This window comes from Myxine glutinosa, chromosome 1 (assembly GCF_964187855.1).
Source record: "Myxine glutinosa chromosome 1, kmMyxGlut1.1, whole genome shotgun sequence".
NCBI classification, from domain to species: domain Eukaryota; kingdom Metazoa; phylum Chordata; class Myxini; order Myxiniformes; family Myxinidae; genus Myxine; species Myxine glutinosa.
The window spans coordinates 138660006-138677486 of record NC_136261.1 but is presented as its reverse complement, the minus strand read 5'-3'; the positions used below and the strand labels follow the sequence as shown (position 1 = coordinate 138677486).

Below are 17481 nucleotides of genomic sequence, written 5' to 3'. Positions count from 1 at the left end.
AATTTTTCCTTCTCACATACGCAACCTCTCCACCAATTTTCACCCAAATCCGTCGACAACTTTCAGATATCCTGCTATACATCATTTTGCCCCAATCTCTCAATGGTGAAGAATCACTTTAAAATTTCTAGTAGCCGAATCTGTATCCAGATCTTCAGCAAAATCTAATCATTCCGTCCTTGTCACATAAGCTACCTCTCCTCCAAATTTCGTCCGAATCAGTCTGCAACTTTTTGAGATATCTTGTTCACAGACAGACAGGGCTGAAAACAACCTCCATCCACCTTTGGTGGCAAAGGTAAAAAAAAAAAAAAAACACCTTTAGAGGCCATTTTTCCCCGCTAGCGGGGGTTGGCCTTTTTCGGGCACCGTGGTTGTTGTTGTTTTTTTTGGTCCCCTTTTTGAAGCAATGTTTTACGGCCGGATGCCCTTCCTGCCGCCAACCCTGTTTGTCGCCTTTTTACGACACACAGGGAATTACCAGTGAACTGGTACTCAATTAGCCGACCTCGGAAGGATGACAGGCTGAGTCAATCCCCCTGGCGTTAATTCAGTGATCGACCGGGATTCGAACCCAGGATCCGAGGATCCTAAGCTGGCACCCTAGCCGCTAAGCCAACGCCAGGCTCATTTGGTGGCAAAGGTAATGAAAGGATAATTCTGACGTTAAATAAAGAGATGCATCGTAAAAAATTTAAATAACCAAGTAAATGGAAGGTTTAAATTAATATATTTGAAATGAATAATTTTAACATACAAAACTGCTCTCTGAAATGATCAGAAGCACTGAAAAGATGCATATAATCATGTCAGAAAATTTGGGGGCTGAGCTACAAAAAAGAGACTTTTAGATGGTGGCACTCTTTCCTTCAACGTCATGTCAGGATACAGTTACTCAATGCAAGGAACTGTGCATTGTAGTTGACCATCTTGATCAGCCTTCGTCGTGCTGCATGCTGCCTGTGGCCAGCAGATAACTTTTCAACACCCACTGGTAACAGCGGTTGGGAGAGCTAAAAGAAAACAATGAAGCATGGTGTGGAAAATAAAATGTTGCCATCATCATCGTCATCATCATCTATACAACAACCCAGCACACCCCTTCTCCTAATCACCTTCCCTGTCTCGTACTCTCAAATGAACCCCAACTAATCAGAGCAAGGTCACATTCACGTGGGCCTTTTTAATGTGGGATATCAATTAGGTCCTTTTTCTCATGGTATCAAGCCAGGTAACAGATCCCACCTTCCTTATTTCATCCACAGAGAGCTGCTCCAGGCCCTTAAATTTTTGCAGGTTTTGCCGATGACCATCGTAGGCCTGTTGGAAGCTGTTTGAAGCCTCACGTATCAGGCACATCAACACACCCAAACCAGATAGCTTCCAACCAGGAACTGAAGCCACAGCAGCATCTTCAAAGCAGAAAACAACAAAGCACATGTGTTTCATATGTACAGTGTATTCAGAAAGTATTCAGACCCCTTAACTTTTTTCACATTTTGTTATGTTGCAGCCTTATGCTGAAATCGTTTAAATTCATTTTTTCCCTCATCAATCTACACTCAATACCCCCATAATGACAAAGAGAAAACAGGTTTTTAGAAAGTTTTGCAAATTTATTAAAAAGAAAAAACTGAAATATCACATTGACATAAGTATTCAGACCCTTTGCGATGACACTTGAAATTTAGCTCAGGTGCCTCCCATTTCTCTTGATCATCTTTGAGATGTTTCTTCACCTTGATTGGAGTCCACCTGTGGTAAATTCAATTGATTGGACATGATTTGGAGAGGCACACACCTGTCTATATAAGGTCTCACAGCTGACCACGCATATCAGAGCAAAAACCAAGCCATGATGTCGAAGGAACTGCCTGCAGAGCTCAGAGACAGGATTGTGTCGAGGCACAGATCTGGGGAAGACGACAAAAAAATTTCTGCTGCATTGAAGGTTCCCAAGAGCACAGTGGCCTCCATAATTCTTAAATGGAAGAAGTTTGGAACAACCAGGACTCTTCCTAGAGCTGGCCGCCCGGCCAAACTGAGCAATCGGGGGAGAAGGGCCTTCGTAAGAGAGGTGACCAAGAACCCGATGGTCACTCTGGCTGAGTTTCAGAGATCCTGTGTGGAGATGGGAGAAACTTCCAGAAGGACAACCATCAATGCAACACTCCACCGATCTGGGCTTTATGGCAGAGTGGCCAGACGGAAACTAAAGTCTGGTGAATTTCTGCCCAACCATTTCAGACAAGATAACGTGACAGAGAGACAAACAGACGGAGCCGATTACAATATTCCCCCCCCCCCCCCCCCCCGTTTGTATTCAAAAAGTGTCAGGACAATAAGATCTTTAAGTGGACAATTATTCAAATCTCAAACCAGCTTACCATCCCGCCGAATGGAATCCTGTCCCATGGCCTCGGCAAAACTAGGTGTGAAGAGGCAGAAAGTGTGTTGCAAGCTGGGGCTGCTTTGGACCATCAACTTGTAGCAGTATTCCATAAGATGAGCACAGATCTGTAAGCACACCAAAAGCATTGCCAGACACAAAACCATTCAATTGCAAAATCGAGAATTGCATCAGAAGCACATAATCAACATGGCACCTTAAAAGCTATCATGTGTAATGGTGGTCCTTTAACACTGCAAAGTGTCGCCATTGATTGAATCGATTTCAAAATGGTGAACAAGCTATTGCACTACCATTATCCAGACCAGGCCTCCGGGGAGAGCTTGTCGATATAGTTTCAGGCATCATTGCCCAGTTTGACAGTTTAATGTGGCAATCAACCATACGACATGTAATATAAAGAAAATCAGTAACCAGTTTCCACTTTGTGTTTAAAATGCTTTTGTTATTTCTGTTTTGCATAACCTAGCGTTTAAACATCGACGTTTTACTTCCCTTGGTGAACAAACAGTGGAAATAAGCAATTGCTTAATGCACACATACATTGTCAAACACTGAACGAAACTAAAGCGGTATACTACAATTACTGTAAAAAAATAAAATAGATCAAGACTGCCTTAAAATGTCATAGAACGGCAATCTACATATTATCCACACAGGGTGGAAGGAAGAAACCTCATGGTATTGATGAAAGGCAAAGGAGCGAAGAAGAAGAGGAAGCAGAGAAAGAAGAAGAGAAAATAACAATTAATGATGGAAAGAGGAGTAGGCGGTATCAAGATTTAAAAAATGAAACCACTATTTTCTGGATGTGATATGTAGATAATGCAAAAGAAAACGATCATAGTTGTACCTGCTGGACAGCCAACTGAGCTTCGTCTCTGCACCCAAGGCCGTTTGACTGAGCCTCGTTGTCAAGTTCCCGGACCTTACGCAACATCTCCTGGCTGCAAATTTTGGTGAGGAGGCCGAGTGTTTGTCGCTGTATTATTCAGACAGGAGAAAACCAAAGGAAAGGTGATGGTGCTGTACATGCAAGGTACAGTCGTGGCCAAAAATATTGGCACCCTTGCACTTTTTTCAAATAATTCGCCATTTCTTCCAGAAAATTGTTGAAATGAAAAAACATTTTGGTATCCACATTTGTATTTCTTTGGTTTGCAGTGAAAAAAAACAAAAAAAAGCTGAAATGAATACAAAATTTGAGCTTATTCCACAAATAAATCCTAAAATGGCCCGGACAACATTATTGGCACCTTTTAGAAGTTGATAGAAAGAACTACATTTCAAGCAGGGAATTCTCCTTTACTTTGGAATTGAACTCACCTGGGGTGAGTTGCAGCTGCCTGCGATATAAAAATCACTCATTCAACCAGTTTGAACAGAGAAAAGGAGTCATTGTGCTGTTTTGTGTCACTGTGTGCACCGCAATGAGCATGGAGAAAAGAAAGAAAACCAGAGCATTGTCTGAGGAGGTCAGACACAAGATTGTAGCCAAACCTGGACAATCTCAAGGCTACAAGTCCATCTCCAGAGACCTGGATGTTCCTGTGTCCACCATACGCAATGTTATCAGGAAGTTTAATGCCCATGGCACTGTAGCCAACCTCCCTGGACGTGGCCTCAAGAGAAAACCTGATCGCATAATAGAGTGAAGGATTGTTCGAATGGTGTTCAACTCGCACCATCTGTCGCCAACTCATTGAAAGGGATTCTACAGTACGATACCCAGGAGGATCCCACTGCTGAGAGAGACATAAGAAAGGCTGACTGGAGTTTTCCAACAAACACCTGAACAAGCCGAAATCCTTCTGGAGATTGTCCTGTGGCAGATGAGACCAATTTAGAGCTTTTTGGTGAAGCACATCATCTCTATGTTCACATAAAACAAAATGAAGCCTTCAAAGAAAAGAACACATTCCCTACATTCAAACATGGAGGAGGTTCAGTGACGTTTTGGGGTTACTGTGCTGCCATGGGACTGGGTGCCTTGATTGTGTCCATGGAATCATGAGATAACCAAGGTATTGTGGAGCGCAATGTTCAACCCAGTGTCAGAAAGCTGGGTCTTCGTCGAAGGTCATGGGTCTTGCAGCAGGACAATGACCCCAAACACACTTCAAAAAGCACCCAGGAATGGTTCAAGACAAAACGCTGGATTGTTCTGAAGTGGCCATCAATGAGTCCAGATCTAAATCCCATTGAACACCTGTGGGCAGATCTGAAACAGCAGTTGGGAGAAGGCACCCTTCAAATCTGGGAGAACTAGAGCAGTTTTCACAAGAGTGGGCCAAACTGCCAGTAGAGAGGTAAAGGAAGCTCATTCATGGCTGTAGGAAGCGCTGGACTGCAGTTATTTTGTCCAAAGGCCGTGCTACCAAATATTAAGTCTGGGGTGCCAATAATTTTGGCAATGCCATTTCTTTTTATGTTCTGATTTAAAAGGATATATTAAGTTCTGAATCAAAAACAAAGATTCTGTAATATCAACAGTAAAATAAAGAATTGTGGAGACCAAATACTTTTATCAATTTCAAGTTATTTTTCGAGAAAATTGTGAGTTAAAAAAAAAAAGTGCAAGGGTGCCAATATTTTTGGCCACGACTATTTAACTTCAAAAAAAGAAAGGTATGTTTAACAACACGTTTGACATGCGCTTTCTTATCCACAACCACCTCTCACCTGCATCCTCTCCAAGTGGCCTTTGATTTCCAAAAGAGCATTTCCCTGGAAATCCATTCCCATGAGGAATTCTGGATAACGATATCAAATCATTAGCAATAAATAATGCAGCAACACGTTTATTAACCTTTTAAGCATTCCGATACAATGAAAACAAGAGCAAAGTCGATGGCACGTTATTGTCGATGGCAAGTTTCATTTAAAAAATGGTTTAAATTGTTCCTGTAATTCCATTTTTGGTATTTGATATTTTGACCCCGCCCAAGAGGGCAGGGCCAAAAAGTAAAACTGCTGTCGCACCTTCTTGCCACGTGGTAATCATAACAACCAAGTTTGGTGAATTTCTGAACAACCGTTTAGGAGGAGTGTGATGGACAGACAAAGCAAATTACAATATCTGTACCCAACCCCATACCCCCAATTTTTTTTTTTTAAGCAGGGGTATAATTAATGACAGTTAATCTTTTTTCATGACATAAGCATGCTTTAAATTATTCGTTATCGATAATAAAGTTTCAACATGTGAAATACAATACGACTTAATGCTGAGGTTGAGATATCAGGGAAAATCCTCCCAAATATCAACCACCGGATATTATGTAGTTTGCATCCCACCTCATCCGATTACCATTAGCCTCATTCTATCATCGACCAACAAAGTCTCGGAATGAACTCCAAAGCCAAACGATGATTCGCTCAAGGTATGTTGCCCATCTTCATTACTCAGCTATTCATCGTTACATGGTGCAACATCTTAATCCCTCAGAGTCCAAAACCCCAGGCATTCATTCATTCGAAGTTTCTATACATGGTGGAATCACACATTGGCATGCATCATAAAAGTAGAGTGGCACAAAGCTTGTCTCTTAGTAAGTACTTGCAGGGTGGTATGAGCTTCCATCTTCTTCAATTATATTTTTATCAAGTCATTTGGTATCCATACTTTATCAGCTTTTCTAATCAACATCTTTAATGGATACAAACATCACCTTAATCATCTCATTCATTGCCCATTTACTTTAGCCATGGAACAAAACCTTTTATTGTTCCACCTGATCCTTAACCAAGATTAAATGCCACAAAACTGTTTCGGGCAATATTTAAAAATTAAATAAAACCCGACAGTTCATAAACCATGTATCTTCTTCTTCTTCTTCTTCTTCTTTAAGGGCCACAATTTTTTTCCCACATGTTAGTGGGTTTGGCCAAGGAAACCTTGGCCCAAGTCTTTTATGAACCGGCTTGCAAGGCCAGACATTCCACTAAAGTTAGGGGAGGAATTTCGATTTGGCCATAGTGCCGGAGAAAGCTCGCCTACTATTCGAGAAGGACATCATAGGATCTTTAACGTACACCAACTAATGCCAGCAGACAGGACGCAAGTTTAACATCCATCCAAGGGACGACACACTCATTGATGAAGCCTGCCTGTTAAACACTGGGATGACAGTTTATAGCTGGGTCGGGATTCAAACCCAAGCTAGAGGTGAGTGTGCATACCACAAGACCATCCTATCAGCCCACATCATAGACCATGTGCATGTGCGTATATATACATACATACATACATACATACATACATACATACATATATATATATATATATATATATATATATATATATATATATATATATATATATATATATATATATATATATATATATATATATAGATATATATAGTTGTGGATTTGAGAATTGTTGTGTTTTTTTTGTATTGTTGTAAGTGCAATGAATTGTTGTAAATATCACCCTCCGTGTGTAAAGGTCAACGGTCGTCCTCCTAGTTACTCCATATACATACACGTAGCCAGTCATATACCCTCTTAAATAGTTATCTCCTTATTCTATGTAGTTGAAGGCTCTGTTCCCACTAGTTGACACTGCATTGCATCAAATTGAAATAAGGTAGAATCCCCTTTCAATTGCCCCAGAACCTCCATTGCCAAACGCATTGCCAACCGCATTACCAACTACATTTGACTCCATTACGCACGTGGTCAGCCCGGTGAAGAAGGGCGTTGCCCACCCATCGTCATCCGAAGGTGGAGCCAGGAAAGCCCTTGCCGACCAACCAAGGATGAGTGGGTATGGCTCGAGAGGGCGGGGTTATAAAACCCATTGCATCAGCCCCCACCGAGAGAGATACGTAAGGGGCCAGACGAGAGAGAGAGTTCTGAGGGAGGTGCGCTGGGCCAGAGGCAGATTCTGTGGAGTGTAAAGAGAACTTCGGAGACGCAGGAGGCGGAGGACGAATAAAGCAAGCTGCCGGTGTGAAGCCGAATACGTGGAGCTGCCGGCTCCTCGTTGCCGGCCCGGAGCGGAGCTGTTTCCCGGGATTTTTGCCTCGACCCCAAAAGCGTGGACCGGAGCGCGCGCTCGGAGCCGGACCTCGCCGCCTACCATCTGCCTGGCCCTTTCTCTGCCTTCCCAACCATCGATCCCTGGCATCCATCTACCCCTATTCGTGTGAGTGAGTTCGTTCTGTCTGTCTTGTCCCTGGGAATAAGTTAAGCCTGTTTAAATAAGCTAGTGTTGCACTGTGTCTTCTGGTTCTTCCTCCTTCTGTAAATTATTTTCTTATTCTTCCTTCTTCCTTGGTTCCTTTGATTTGTGTAAATATTAGTAATAAATTCTATTTGTATTTCCTACCTTTGTTCTTCTTCCTCATGCTCATCCGTTTCGCTTTAGTGATTTCCCTCATTGAATACATGTGGCACGATTTGGCCAACGTTAAGGATCGGGTCAGTGCTTGTTAATAGTTCGTGCCGCGGTTGCTAAACCGCTCGGCAATTACCATCTGTCTGCGGTCGCGAACGGGGTTGCGCTCCTGCCTCTCCGGAGGGAGCTGTGCAGCGTCAGGACTCACGTCGGTCAGTCACGAACAAGGGGACTAATCCCCCCCTTCTTAAGGGGAAGAAGGCCGACGTAGAGATCCGCAACATTAGGTTTTTCAGCAGGAGGATGTTTGGCGCAGAAATAATTTTCACGCGCTTAGGATCACGAAAGCACTCGGGCATTCGTGGAAGGTCCTCTGTGTGCTGTGTTAAAGCGAATGGCATGCGTGTGAGGAAAAAGTGTGCATCGGGGAATGAGCGTGTTACGAAGCGCAAGTGTGAAACCGAGTGCGAGCGAGAATGCACGTCGGGGTGTACGGAGTGTGACACAGAGAGTGAGTTGGTGGTGGCATGAGTGCGAGAGAGCACATCAGAGCGCGAGTGTGAAACCGAGTGCGAGCGAGAATGCACGTCGGAGTGCACGGAGTGTACGTGCGAGGGTGAGAGTGACCCGGAGAGTGAGCTGGTGGAGGAGCGGGTGCGAGGATGCACGTTTGGAATGGACGGCGAGAGTGTGCGAGGGAGCACACCTGAGTTGGTTGTGGCGCGTGTGCGGGAGGGCACATCGGAGCGCGTTAGTGGGTGGATGCAAGAGTGCACGCCCATGGTGAGTGTTACGGAGGACGTAACGGAGGAGAGGTGTGGACCGAAGTGTGCGAACGGCGAGTGTGCGCAAGAGGGGGCGCGAGAGGTGTGGTGTGTAACAGGGAGTGCGGTGGTGAAATGGACGGAGTGTGTGGGATGCACTGGAGGCGCCGAGACGCCAGGTTCTGTGAGTGTGAAACGGGTCGCGTATGCGAGTGAAGCATCGACGTTGACCGGGGCAGCGTTTAGGGCGACGGATAGCCGAGGCGAGCACTCCGTGCACGGTGCGTTTTGTTTGCAGCGAGGACCGGCCAGGCCCGTAAGCGCGTCGCTCTTCGGAGCGTCGCGCACTAATCGGGCCGGGTCCCGCACTGAATGGTCGGTGCCGCGTCAGAGCGGCGATCGGCGCGATTCAGGGGGAGGGGGGCCAGGTCGAAGGGATCGGAACGGTGCCCCCTGGTGGCGGGGGTGGGGTTCCGACCGGGCGAGATTGAGCCATCGGGCCGGCGACCGCAAGGTGCCGCCCCGAGATGGTGCGTGGAATCTCGGCCCAACGAAGCCTCCTCCCCAGAATCGTGAATGCCGGACGGACTCAACCTGCAGGCGACCAAACCACCCAAATTAATTTCTCGGCTTTGCGAAGCCGAGTTTTAATGAGGTAACGACCCACCGAGGCTCGGATATAGTGGACTGTGATGGTAATAGTGTTTTGATCCTAAATTTAGAGTAGTAAATTGATGATTGGCAAAAAATGTGATGATTGGTAGAATGATTGGCAGTGATTGGAAAATTTTTGATTGGCTAGAAATCGGATGGGCCAAATTGATAGTAGAAGGGACCCGATGTGGTGGGATGGCAAATCCACCATCCCTCACAAGGGGGCAAAGCAGCTATAGTTTTATGGGGTTTCTGGCAGTGTAAGCTCGCCGAGGGAGGGTTTGGATAATGTATAGGGACCTAGAAATGACCAGAGGTAACGGTAAGGTTAAGTAGCAACATTGGACAGGTAGTGGGGACATAGAGAGGGTTGTTGGATGATAATGACGAGGGAGCGCAATAATGTAAGGGGCGACGGGGAAGCGCGAGTTTTAGCAGGGCACCAGGTAGATCAGATGATGCCGTGTCATTGCGCAGGTGTGCAAGGGAACAGGTGTATGGAACAGTGTATGAGTGAGTAATGGTGATTGTGTGTTGTGTTGACCGAATGGTCCTGGGAGGAAGGAGGGTGCAGGAAGCACCAGGTGTAGGAGTGATTGCACAGGTGTGCAAATACAGGTGAATGGAGGATGGTTGTGTGGAATACATGGAGTATGGAATATATGGAGTATGGAATGGATGGTGTGGAGTGAGTATGGTGGAAACTGTGGAGTGGAGTGGATGGTGCGAAGGTGTGAATGGGGGAAAAGTGGACCCCTATCACGAATACCCGGGGAGGGTAGTTTAAGAGTTAGGTAGAGGGAGTAGGTAAATTGTGGTTGGATATTGGCATCTGTGGTGTGTGTGGAAGAATGGTGTTTGGATGGGTGCATTAGTGACGTGGAAATGGCTGGGCATGTGGCCTGTTAGTGTGTGTAGTTGAATGGGCACTCCGCCACTGTTAGGATGTCGGCCAGGCGAGGCCGCAGGTGGGCTCTGGGAGCCGGTAGAGTTGTGGATGGGGCCCGAGGATCCAGAGGACAGACCCGGGTAGCCCAGTGCCAGAGAGGGCACCGAGTGGGGAGAGCGCCAGAGGGCCTTCCCCAGTTAGATAGGTTAGGGTAAGGAGCAGGTAAGCTCGGAGGCAACTACAGTGGTGGAGGTGTGCAGGTGGGTAGACCTGCTGGGAGAGCCACACGACCCAGTCCTGAAATTGTGCAAAGGCACAGGGAGTTGAATCGGGGGAGTGAGACCCCAAATTGATGAAGCACCACAGTTTGGTCAATGGGAATTTGGTTCTTAAAACCGCATAGAGTAAGATGGCCAATGGTTTGGCAGGGAAAGACCCCGGGTAGTGTAAAGTGTATTAAAGTCATTTAGAGGATAGTTAGGATTAAGAATCTCCTCGCACCATCTTCATCCACTCACCTGAGATGACAAAACTCCACACCATGCCATGGTTTGTTTTTGTTATTTTCTGTGCAAATGTTTGGATGTGAGACGCATCATGACGTGGGTGTGACATTGTGTTGTGTTCCATCTCTCCCTCCTTATGAGGATTGATGATGAATTAGTGATGGCAAATTTGGATTAGAGGGATTGTGGTGACGAATTTGGTATAGGGGAAATATAGGGAAGACGATACAGTAGTGACGAATTTGTAAATGTGTAGGTTTTTGTAAATATGGGGAGGGGCAAGGGGGGGTAGTCTAGGTCACATGTGGGGGGCGTACGGTAGGGACGAGCTTTCTCACTTCGCTCTCCGTACGCACCTCGTTCTGCATTACCTGTTTTGATGTGTACCCTTGTGACCTTACCCCTCGCTCACCTGTCTTCTGTTCCCCTGTCTCCCACCCGAGGACTGTGCTCTCTGGGCACCGAAGGGAGCGTGCGGGAGTCCGCCATTGTGTGCCCGAACCCCCGCAACCAGCTATCTGCATCGATGCACCACTTATGGACCACATGTCTGTGGCCGAGCACCACTCATGGACCCCACGGGTTGGGGCATGGCCCCTCTGCTGGAACCGGCCACGATGGCCCAGGATCTTGCTTGCGGACCTCGGTGACGTGGCACCAAGCCCACAGGTGAACCACTCATAGTAGGCCCCTGTGGGCCACAAATAAAAATGGACACATTTTGTGCACTTTTATTTCCACCAAATAGGCCGCCAGCAAGAAGACGAAGTTGACAACATCAGGAAGAATAATGGCCAACAGAGGGAGCCGAAGAGGAAGACCAGCACCAGGGGTTTGTTTATCTTTTATTATGAACTGTGGTGACTGTGCATTCCGGTGCTTTATGGTGCTCTTTGTTGGTACTGGTGCGTCGATGCAGCGGAGGCTGTCTCCCCCCCCCCCCCTCCCCCAAAAAGAACAATCACAGGTCCTGGGTTAGTTTTGTAAATACCAGCGTCAATTGTAAATAATGCTCCCCACCGTAAATGTGTAGTTTGAAGACAATTCCGCAATTCGGTTAGCTGTGGGCGTAAATCTGTTAGGTAGGGTGCAATGCAGCAGGGGGACATACTTATTTGTGTTTTAAAACTGTCACACTCAGGGTCAGGTTAAATGTAGAGGGAACTACACCTACGTGTCACACTAAAGTTAAAGTTTTATAGGCCCGAGCTCGTGCCTAGAGGATGAGGGTGCAGTGTTGTGGATTTGAGAATTGTTGTGTTTTTTTTGTACTGTTGTAAGTGTAATGAATTGTTGTAAATATCACCCTCCGTGTGTAAAGGTCAAAGGTCGTCCTCCTAGTCACTCCATATACATACACGTAGCCAATCATATACCCTCTTAAATAGTTATCTCCTTATTCTATGTAGTTGAAGGCTCTGTTCCCACTAGTTGACACTGCATTGCATCAAATTGAAATAAGGTAGAATCCCCTTTCAATTGCCCCAGAACCTCCATTGCCAACCGCATTGCCAACCGCACCACCAACTACATTTGACTCCATTACGCACGTGGTCAGCCCGGTGAAGAAGGGCGTTGCCCGCCCATCGTCATCCGAAGGTGGAGCCAGGAAAGCCCTTGCCGACCAACCAAGGATGAGTGGGTATGGCTCAAGAGGGCGGGGTTATAAAACCCATTGCATCAGCCCCCACCGAGAGAGATACGTAAGGGGCCAGACGAGAGAGAGAGTTCTGAGGGAGGTGCGCTGGGCCAGAGGCAGATTCTGTGGAGTGTAAAGACAACTTCGGAGATGCAGGACGAATAAAGCAAGCTGCCGGTGTGAAGCCGAATACGTGGAGCTGCCGGCTCCTCGTTGCCAGCCCGGAGCGGAGCTGTTTCCCGGGATTTTCGCCTCGACCCCAAAAGCGTGGACCGGAGCGCACGCTCGGAGCCGGACCTCGACGCCTACCATCTGCCTGGCTCTTTCTCTGCCTTCCCAACCATCAATCCCTCCTGGCATCCATCTACCCCTATTCGTGTGAGTGAGTTCGTTCTGTCTGTCTTGTCCCTGGGAAAAAGTTACGCCTGTTTAAATAAGCTAGTGTTGCACTGTGTCTTCTGGTTCTTCCTCCTTCTGTAAATTATTTTCTTATTCTTCCTTGGTTCCTTTGATTTGTGTAAATATTAGTAATAAATTCTATTTGTATTTCCTACCTTTGTTCTTCTTCCTCATGCTCATCCGTTTCGCTTTAGTGATTTCCCTCATTGAATAGCTGTGGCACGATTTGGCCAACGTTAAGGATCGGGTCAGTGCTTGTTAATAGTTCGTGCCGCGGTTGCTAAACCGCTCGTCAATTACCATCTGTCCGCGGTCGCGAACGGGGTTGCGCTCCTGCCTCTCCGGAGGGAGCTGTGCAGCGTCAGGACTCACGTCGGTCAGTCACAAACAAGGGGACTAATCCCCCCTTCTTAAGGGGAAGAAGGCCGACGTAGAGATCCGCAACAATATATATATTGCATCAGCCCCCACCCGGGGAAATGGGGATTTCTAAGGTAGAAAGGGGATTCTACCTTATTTCAATTTGATGCAATGCAGTGTCAACTAGTGGGAACAGAGCCTTCAACTACATAGAATAAGGAGATAACTATTTAAGAGGGTATATGATTGGCTACGTGTATGTATATGGAGTGACTAGGAGGACGGTATATATAAACAGGTATATATGTATATACCTGTTTTGGACCTCAGGTCCAAACTGACACTGGAATCACGTGATGCTCAGAGGGGTGTCCCTACTCCAATATATATATATGTGTCACGCTACCAGATTCTTGTACCAGATGCTCAAATTATGGATTTCGAGTTATACCTGCAGCATTAAAGTACCAACCCTGTACCTTCATAAAATAGCAGAGTTGGTCAAATTGGGCAATTACAAATTCATGAAAACAAAAATTTAAATATTCATGTGTTCCCCAAAATGTCAAGTTTTTCAACTTTTCATGCCAGGAAATCTAGAAAATTTCGCAAAAAATACCAACCAGTAATTTACAATCATAATCAATTTCTAGGGTTTAAAGGTTATTTTCAAGCATGATGTTGGACAAGTAAAGTAAATAAAAGTACCGTAAGAGTTATTGGCCGAGTGCCAATTATTTTTTTTAGCACCTTGCCAATATTCTGTATTTTTCACATTTTTTCCGAGCAAATAAGTTGTGACCAGCACTGATTTTAATTGGAATTTATGGGAAACAAACGCACATGTTTCTTCTAATACTGCTGTATTTATTATGTGCAGCATAACCTGCATTGAATCTTCAAGCATAATCTGCATTGCAACTGTACACAAATACTGTAAATCATCGCCCGCCATCTGTACGCTAGCCCAAGCTGTCATGCCAAAATATCAAGGCAAAATGATGGGTAGGCCTACATGTATAGAATTTTCACACACATGTTTGGTGAAGCCCCATTTACAAGACGTATGTACACTAGGCTTGACTTATCCATGGACAAGAAATGCATGTGGCATCATACAACTTACACTTGAAAACCCCACGGGATATTAAGTTGGCAGCCAGAAGTGTGATTCAAAGGTTGTCATTATCTTGTGATACTAATCCACAAAGTACATACAAGTACAGCATTGTTCAGTAAACGATATTGTTTGTCCAGTATATGAATAAAATATCATGCACACTGGATGCACAGCACTGAGCAGCATGTACAGGTCTTATCAATTGCACAAACTATGATGACTGTCTCAATCATTATCAGTCACGTATCAGTATTATTCATTATCATTATCAGTATCATTAATCATTATCTAAACAAACACGTGTAGCGACTAGCGTGCCACCAGGCGACTGTTGCCGCGGAATCGTGGAAAATGACCGTCGAGTCCGAAGCAAAATTCAGGCTTTAACGGTCATAACAGGTAATGCCACTGTCATAGAACGAAAGATCGTATATTTTTCCGTCGATGGGTGAAATATAAGACGAAACTGTGTCCAATAAAGGTATATTTACGTAAATTTATTGCTGATGAACGATCAATCCGGAAGGGAAAACGGTGAAACACGCGGCGCTGCCTTTCAACGGCGTTTATACGCAGTAGATGTTTAGCGCATCTGGTACAAGAATCTGGTAGCGTGACACATATATATATATACAGACTTGGCATTTAATATGGAATATTTTTTTTTTCGTGACTTGGGTTTACTTTCTTAACTCAGTATATCAATCTGGTGAGTTTCTTTTACACTTTGGTGATTTATTTGTTAAAAGAACCATGTCACTGATTGTCTGTCGCAGCAAGAAGTCAACAACAGGATTATATCACAGGTGGCGTGGCAAAATGTACGGACAGGTGCATTTGATGATTGGCTTCACAGTCGGGTATACAACGGTTGTTGCGTTCTGTATTCGTGGAAAACAACTGCTGCACATCTCCAAAAGTTATTGCCGCTTCCTCTGGAGATGGTCCGTCAACTCGACAATGCTGTTTGTCATGGAGTGGTGGCTTTACGAAATTACGGCATGAAACAGCGTGCTATTGCTCGGCAGTATGGCATCACTCAAGGTCAGGTGTCAAAGATCCTGAAACGAAATGCTCAGAGGGGTGTCCCTACTCCAATACCGAGGCCAGGACGTCCCCGCAGAACCACAAGGAGGGATGATCGCCAGCTGCACCGGTTAGACCGCAATGGCCGTACCAAGTCAGCTAATCGGCTTAGGGCTGAGTGGCAGCAACTGACAAATGTGCCTGTATCCAGAAGGCTAGTCAACCAATGACTGGTTCAAGCAGGCTATCGTGCCAGGCGTCCCCTGAGAAAGCCACGCCTGACCAGACAACACCGCCAGCGCAGATTGCAGTGGGCCAGAGAGCACCGTCAATGGCAGCCAGGACACTGGAATCACGTGATCTTCAGTGACGAGTCTAGATTTCTGGTCTATCGTCAAGATGGCCACGTCTGAGTGCGCAGACAAGTGCATGAAGCCTACAACAAAGATTGTATAGTGCCAAGAGTCCAAGCTGGAGGTGGTGGGGTGACCGTTTGGGCTGCTTTTCATGCAGGGGGCAAAACTGACCTGGTTGTTCTGAATGGAAACCTGAACCAGTTCAAGTACAGGGCCATTCTGGAAGAAACATTGCTTCCATTTGCTCGTGCAGCCTTTCGAGGAAACTTTGTCTTCCAAGATGACAATGCATGGCCTCATCGTGCTCGCATGATCCAACACTTTCTTGCTGACCGTGGTGTTGAGCATATGGAGTGGCCTGCCATGTTCCCGGATATGAATCCGACAGAGAACTTGTGGGCAGAATTAACGCGTCAAATCGACAACTTGGACCAGCAGCCTCCCTCGGTGCGTGAATTGCAGCAGGCTATTGCCACTGCATGGCAAGCGATTCCTGTCCAAACCTTGGCAAATCTCGTGAACAGCATGCCTCAACGTGTACGTGCTCTCCTGAATGCTCGTGGGGGTTACACGAAGTACTGAACTGTAATTTTACTGTCCGTAATCCCAGTCGTAATTTAACTTTTGTTTTTGTTAAAAAAAAATTTGGCTAATGTGCAAAATAAAGAGATACTTCTGGAAAACGTACAGAATTTTAACACAGAAACTGTCCGTGAATTGAGTTCGATATCAGTTTACATCACTTTCAAGGATCAATTTATTTGTTTTGAAATGTCAAATGTGGTTTTTGTTTCTTTTAAAGGTCACATTAACAAAATCTAGAATAATTTCAACATAATTCCAATGAACTTTTGGTTCTAAGACATTTTGAAAAGTAAGTTCACCCCTACAAAAAAAATATTCCATATTAAATGCCAAGTCTGTATATATATAGTGCCAGGGCCAAACTCTACAGCAGTCCCAAATCTGCAAAAAGTAACTCAAACCGAGGCGGATTTAAAATGTACAAAAATAAACGTTTATAAAAACGGATGCCGATAACAAGAAAACGCGACGGTAAAATCAAATTCCTAATTGGGATGTCCCCACACCAGACTTATAACAGACACAGGAAGAAAATAAACTGGAAAATAATGGGGTGCAATTTCATTGTGGCACTTAACTCAAATCGGTGCCTTGTCGGCAATCGTCTGGGCCCCAGCACGCAGTCTTGACGTGGCTCCGGTGTTGGTGGGAAACTGCTCATCGTTTGGCGCGCGCGCGGACAAAGCCAGGCCTCGCTACACGGTCCATCTCGGAGGGCAGGTGTGCAGCTTGTCTCCCCAGCCGCGTCGGCCTCAGTTCGCCTCGCACACCAAAGGCTGGTGTCAGCAAGAGTGTGGAGGACCAGGGGTGAGCGAGAGGCAGGAACCTCGACAGGCAGAGGAAGATGCGAGAGGCGATGAAGGGCAAAATGAAGGCGTGAAGGGCAAAAAGCAAGCGTCCAGGGTAAGAGGAGGCAGAACCAAGAGAGAAAATGTCGGTCCTCCAGTTCTTTTAACGTCGGATCGTGACGTCATCAGTGCTTCTCCACCAATCAGCGCGCCGCTTCTTGTTCGCCTCTGACGTCCTCGGTGGTCTTCACCAATTGGAGCTCTGCTTCCTCCTCAGCCTTCCTTCCACCAATCAGCGGGTAGCTTCTTGCTCCGCCCTGGCCAATCACGAGTCCCTTCCTACCCTGGACTCCCCGTTGGTAGACTCCCGCCGAATAGCGAGTCGCTTTTTGCCCCGCCCTGGCCAATCACGGCTCCTCGGGATGTGTCTTCGGCCTGCCTGTCTTTCGTGGCGATGTAGCTGGTGCATCCCAAATGGCTGTGCTCAGAACTGTCTTCCGGTTGGTTTTATTGTTATTATTTGGTGCAATAAATGGGCATTTCCTCACAAGTGTCCAATGCAGTGCCATAAAGAACAAAGGATAAATAACCGAGGGCAAGACTTACAAGGGATAATTTATCCGTATCCCCTAAGCTAGTTT

The 17481-nt window shown here is 45.9% G+C and overlaps 1 protein-coding gene across 2 annotated transcripts in view; it reads right to left on the bottom strand.

The window, feature by feature from the left end:
- Window positions 1–17481, bottom strand: part of NUP205 (nucleoporin 205) — a 273168-nt gene that overhangs the window by 16932 nt on the left and 238755 nt on the right. For both annotated transcript variants that reach the window (XM_068118821.2, XM_068118813.2), the window contains exons 36-40: window positions 5093–5163; window positions 3264–3392; window positions 2388–2517; window positions 1246–1412; window positions 890–1013 (exon numbers count right to left, since the gene is read on the bottom strand). In XM_068118821.2, the coding sequence (XP_067974922.2) occupies window positions 890–1013; window positions 1246–1412; window positions 2388–2517; window positions 3264–3392; window positions 5093–5163 (621 nt within the window). The remainder of the gene's footprint in view (window positions 1–889; window positions 1014–1245; window positions 1413–2387; window positions 2518–3263; window positions 3393–5092; window positions 5164–17481) is intronic.